The sequence below is a fragment of the Salvelinus alpinus genome, chromosome 26 (assembly GCF_045679555.1).
Source record: "Salvelinus alpinus chromosome 26, SLU_Salpinus.1, whole genome shotgun sequence".
In the NCBI taxonomy this organism is placed as follows: domain Eukaryota; kingdom Metazoa; phylum Chordata; class Actinopteri; order Salmoniformes; family Salmonidae; genus Salvelinus; species Salvelinus alpinus.
In genome coordinates, this window is record NC_092111.1 from 28822567 (window position 1) to 28828897 (window position 6331).

A 6331-nucleotide genomic window follows, 5' to 3' on the forward strand; every position below is an offset into this window, starting at 1 on the left:
TTTTGTAAATGCCTTATAAATGGTTTATAACGGACTGTTAAAATAAAGTGTAACCCGCCCTCAATATTGCTTTCATTTAGCCAGTGTTTCAGATCAGGAATAAGAAAGATCAGATAAGGAGAGGAAGCCACTTTAGACCACTGAGATGCATAGTATCTAGTAGTGACATCAAACTATTGCGTATACACCTATCCAGTTCCATACAGATCTGCAAGGGTCATTTTGTCAGGTGGAGATGAGGGGGGAAATGTTTTTTTTTAAGATCCAGCCATGATTGACAGCTCATGTTTGCTCCGCCCTCAATGTGGAGTGAGGGAACTTTCCAATCATGATAGGACTGCATCGTAAATATGGCAGAAACTAGTTGGAGCTATTGCTGACACCTACCCTAGTCCACTCAGGTCTGCAAAGGAGAATGAACAAGGGCAGATGGGATGGAACAACCTTTCTGGAATGAAATGCAGCTGGCATCTACAGTTGGCCAGAATTGTGTTTCACAGCACTTTTATTAAAGCCCACCCTTTGGTGACATCACATACCATAGCAGATAAATATCTGACCCCGGAGCCCTCAAAAGCTATTCCAAGTTCCAACCCACAAGAGGTGATCCATGTTCACATCAAACATCAACCTGCCAGTACATAGCCTTCCATTAGTTAGATAGAGAATGAGCCGCTCTCTCCAACTGAGTAAGGGAATTGACATAATCCTAAACCATTATCTTTAACAGTAGATCTGCCTGGCTTTGGGGAAGAAACGGCTCTTCAACTAATTGCATTGGATAAAAGCATGTCTAACTTGTAACATCACAATCTTTTTGGATCATATAGGCCTCACCATTAGTTTCTTCCCTTGTCCATTCATGGTGTAATTCTGTATTCTCAACATGTTTTCAGAACATGGTTTTGTTTAGACTGAGAATACCTCAAAGGTATCACATTACCGCGATGTGATCCCAAACCTTTCCCTTGGGACGGAGATAAAGCCCCCAACTCAAAGACCTCTCTCTCTGCGGGAAACAGAGCTCTTTTGTGCTGCTGTGTTTTCATTCCGTCCGCCCCCTGGTGGTATAACCGCGGTACTACCTCAGAGCGCTCTATTGGGTACAATGCCCGTCTTTGTGACAACCTGTTGGCTCAGGGCGAAGCGGAGGTAATACTCACATCAATGCCATCGGACCCGGGAGTGCCAGAGGGCCCAGGTAGGCCGGGATTGCCCTGAGGTCCTGGAGGACCGCTCTGGAAAAAATGAAAACAAAATGGAGTGTTTAGAAGTGTGCAGTGGTTTTGTAGATAATTACCTGGCCTTAGAATGTATCACTTTTTGGTATTCATCCAATTGGATACATATTATTTCCATACTATAAAGAACATGTGAGATAACTGTAATGCAGTAAAACATTTCACACGTTTTGGGATTGTGTGTGTCATTTTATTGTAGGCCTTTTGATAATGGAGACATGACTAGTTTTGATAATGGAGACATGACTAGTTTTGATAATGGAGATATGGCTAGTTTTGATAATGGAGACATGACTAGTTTTGATAATGGAGACATGACTAGTTTTGATAATGGAGACATGACTAGTTTTGATAATGGAGACATGACTAGTTATGATAATGGAGACATGACTAGTTTTGATAATGGAGACATTACTAGTTTTGATAATGGAGATATGACTAGTTTTGATAATGGAGATATGACTAGTTTTGAACCAGGTGCTTTTTGAACCAATGTTTGGATAGTCCTAATTGATAAATGAGGCACAACAACGTCACATGAGACAATCACACATTATCAAGTGGCAATTAATAGCTACAATTAAATGTTATATCTCATGTGAATACAATTCTAGAAACAAGACTACATCATAAACTTGAAGTGAATGAATCACCTAGAAACATCACCCATACCCATCACATTTTGATAAAGCATGTAAGGCCAATACAAATCCAATACCACTGGTAGCCTGCACTCTTCCAACCTAAAAGGGTTGTTGGGCTGTCCTCATAGGAGAACCCTTTGTGAACCCTATTTGGTTCCAGGAAGAACACCTTTTTGTTTCCATGTAGAACCCTTTCCACAGAGGTTCTACAAGGAATCCAAAAGCATTCTACCTGGAACTAAAAAGGGTTCTAGCTGGAGCCAAAAATGATTCTCCCATGGGGACAGCCGAAGAACCCTTTTGGAACCCTTTTTTATAAGACTGTATTTGGAACGATGTAGGAAATGTAATACAATTATCCAGAGCTCATGAAAAGAAATATGACTGATGAATGAGGTAATGTTTTTTCATATAGAAATGTAAAAAATCTCACATCCTGTAAGAAGTATATCGCTTCCAAAAATGGGTGTAAAACTAAAATATTTGTCACCAAGTAATCTAAGGTAGTAGGTAGGGTGGGGGAAAGATGTTTACCAAAGCACTCCCCCCATCCCATCCCCTTCCTTTGGAAATGCAGTTCCTTGACTCGATTTCAATCAGTCTCATCCAGTCACAACACAGAATCCTCATACTGTGTGGAGATGTATTCCAGAATTCTGCCAGTCATTCAGAAATAAGGTTGGGAATTCAATACAATGGTCCTGTTTGTTCAGACAGATCCACTGGTAACTTTTTGTTGGATAGCATGTAGGTGTGATTTGGTGGAGCGCATCTTCAGGTCGGTCATTCTCTGTGTGTCTGTGTGTGTGTGTGTGTGTGTGGGTGGGTGTGTTTGAATAGGGGGCTTCGCAGTAAAGGCACATGGGTGTCTTGAATACACAGCCTGTGTGTGTGTGTGTGTGTGTGTGTGTGTCCAGCCGAATTCCAGTGTGAGTGCCGCTCTCCCTTGATGACTGTCCTGAATCTCCTTTTTGACAAACATTTGAAATGGTTTTGTATCCCCTCCAACTGCTCTTCAGGAATAACCATCCATTTGAAAAAGGAGACATTCCAATTCTTCATCTGTATTCAGGTAGAAACTTCATCCACAGAATCAAGGCACATAGTCCATGGCAGGAAGAAACACTATATATGTATGTACAATGCCACATCACACAACACACACAAATACACACATTACACAACTGATCTTCATGCAGCTCTAGACTCATCATTACAACAATGTTATGACTATGATGAAACACTCAAGCCCTGAAACAAGATTGAGGTCATTCACTTTTCTGAAACAACCCAATTCCAAAATGTATTTTTCCAACTACAACTAGCCAGTGTGACAACAAAACCATAGCAAGCACAGAAGTCCCCGTCTACCTTCACCACCAGTCCCTCTCTCCAAGGGGACGTCTATCCCACCGTACCCCAGCCAGAAGCAACTCAGCCTGGGTACACCCCTAACCTCCCCTGTCCACTCCACTCACCACTTGGGCCAGAGCCAGGCACAGAGTCTGCAGGACGACCCAGCTCTTCAACACAGCCGAGAGTCCAGTCATGATCCCTCTCTCCTCTCCCTCTCTCTCTCCTCAGCACTAAATCCTCTCTTCTCTTGCTTTCTCTCGCTCTCCCCTGTCTTCTCCTTCAAGCCGGGACAGAAACAGTAGGGAATCCAAAGGGGGATGGGGGCTATGTGCGCAGCCCCGAAAATTCCACCCAGTAAAAGTGGTGTAGAGGAATGGTTGGATGGAGGGAGAGATGGAATGAGAGAGAGGTGTAACGCAGCCCTACAGCCTGCCCCAGTGAACACAGGAGCTCCTGAAAGCCCCTCACACACACACACATACATGGAGACACAAACACACACACCAACACACACACACACACACACACACTGAGAAACACTTGTACGCACTGCTGCCTCATGAATAATGTATCCCCATAGACAAGTTCCCACAAGCTCATTGGACAATGCTATTGCTCATGAATATGCACAAACACAGCCAGATTCCCATATGCTGATTGGACAAAAATGCTATCTAGCTCCGCTCTGAGGAAGGGGAGTTCATGAGTGATTAAAACTTCAGTGGTATGCCCCAATCCTACAGTCAGTCGCCCCCTATCCCCTAGTTACTGTGTGGGTCTGACAAGATTGGATAGGTGTAAAGGCGTATGCATGCATCCCATCCAAAACAGTTCGGAACAGTTGCTGAATATATTATGATGACATTTTGTGACGTTTTTGTTGGTTTTGGTCTTCGCTTTTCCAAGCGTTCCGGTTTAGAGGTACAGTTTCTACTGCTCCTACAGTTTCGCTTTGGTACTGATGCCCAGCCCAGAAAGACAATTTCTGTAGACGGCCACATAGAGAAGTCAGATTTGAAAATTCCTAATAAAACACTTATGTCATCACCTTTGTGCACAAATCATCCATTGAATAATTCAAATAATTGTCGCTGAGGCAGATTATTTTCATCACAACATAACATTTTATATTCATTAGAATGTTTTTGGATGAGGTGTTGATATGCTGTCGTTGCTCGAGCTTCTCCTTGTGCACACGGACTGCTAGTGCGCATGTGATGTTGGTCCATACAAATCAGATATAGACGGTCCAGGAATTGGTGTATGCGAAAGTGAGTAGATTACCTTGAGTAGATTACCTTGAAAATAATGGTCGGACATCTTGGAAGCAGTCTCCAGTTCATATTATACCTAAGTGTTTTTTTAGGCTGTTCTTGCACACAACATTTTTCCTCGAGGAAATACTGCACCAAACATGTTAGTTGGATGTAAAATTGTGCGACTAAGATCTCCTCAACAAAAACCACCTACTTTAGCCTCGTGACAACTTCCCTGCGGACCCCTTCACCAAACAGTGCGACAAGTTCCAGAACTTATTCAATGCCAAAATCAACCAACATCTACTTCCAATGCCGAGTACTCCTGCTGACAACCTATCCTGGATGAACACCTTGGAAGGCCCAGTCTACACCACCTGCCTCTCTGACTTTACCCTCGCTACTGAGAACTTCATCACTGAGTTCATCTGCAAATCCAAATCATCCACCTGCTAACTTGACCCACTGCCCACCAGCCTTGTCAAAGCCTGCCTTCCTTCTCTCCCCTCCTCACTGGCATAATCAACTCTTCCCTCACCTCTGGCATCGTACCCTCCACTCTCAAGATCACTGCTGTTATTCCTATCCTCAAAGAGCTGAATGCTGTCCCGATGACCTCAACAACTTGTGTTTCATCTCAAACCTTCCCTTCCTCTCCAAAATACTGGTGCGGGTTCTGGCCACTCAACTACATTTACATTTAAGTCATTTAGCAGACGCTCTTATCCAGAGCGACTTACAAATTGGAAAGTTCATACATATTCATCCTGGTCCCCCCGTGGGGAATGAACCCACAACCCTGGCGTTGCAAGCGCCATGCTCTACCAACTGAGCCACACGGGACCGTCTACAACACCGTCTCAACTCCAATAACCTTCAGGAACCTTTCCAGTCTAGTTTCCCCTCCAAACACAGCACTGGTCAAAATCACAAGCGACCTCCTCCGTGCAGCTGACTCAGGGCTGCTATCCATCCTCATCCTCCTCGACCTGAGTGCAGCCTTCAATCCTCCAATCCTCATGGAACGTCTGGCTGGTGTTGGTGTCACAGGTGTTGCACTCCTCATTTTCCTCCTACCTCACTGACAAAAAAAAAATGTGCAACTGAAAAATCACAGATCAGGGTGTGCGGCTTTCTCACAGGGTGTCCCCAGGGGTCAGTGTTGGGTCCACTCCTCTTCATCATATACCCCCTGGGAAAGATCATGCGACATTACAAAGTTCACGTCCACTGATATGCAGATGACACCTAGCTCTCCACAAAACCTACCACTTCCCGCCCACCTCCTTTATCAGCTGTCTTCAAGATATCCGGAGCTGGATGATCATGAACCTCCTAAAACTCAACAGCAACAAGACAGAGGTTATACTCATTAGCCCCAAATCCACTTTCACCAAACAGCACAACCTCAGCATCGCCATAGATGGTTTCCCAGTCCCTCTGTCAAAACAAGTCAAAAGCCTTGGTGTCATCCTGGACAGTACCCTGTCATTCGAACCCCACATAAAAACCATCACCAGGACAGAATCTTTTCACATCCGCAATATCTCCAGGTGCTGCCCCTCAATGTCTCACTCCAGCACCGAAACCCTCATCCATGCCCTCGTCACTTCCCATTTGGACTATTGCAAGACTCTCCTCACTGGTATCCCTGCCAAACTCACCAATAGACTCCACAGGTCCAGAACTATGCTGATAGAATCCTAACCCGCACCAGATCAACTGAACACATCACACCAATCCCCATCAATCTACACTGGCTCCCTGTCAAACTCCGTATTGACTTTAAGACACTCCTCCTCAGCTACAAAGCCCTACACAACCTGGTACCCAC

The 6331-nt window shown here is 44.4% G+C and overlaps 1 protein-coding gene across 1 annotated transcript in view; it reads right to left on the reverse strand.

The window, feature by feature from the left end:
• Positions 1–3702, reverse strand: part of LOC139555091 (collagen alpha-2(IX) chain-like) — a 31862-nt gene extending 28160 nt beyond the window's left edge. Inside the window, exons 1-2 of the mRNA XM_071368570.1 lie at positions 3364–3702; positions 1164–1238 (exon numbers count right to left, since the gene is read on the reverse strand). Of these exons, the coding sequence (XP_071224671.1) occupies positions 1164–1238; positions 3364–3435 (147 nt within the window). The 5' untranslated portion in view covers positions 3436–3702. The remainder of the gene's footprint in view (positions 1–1163; positions 1239–3363) is intronic.
• Positions 3703–6331: the final 2629 nt, after the last annotated feature.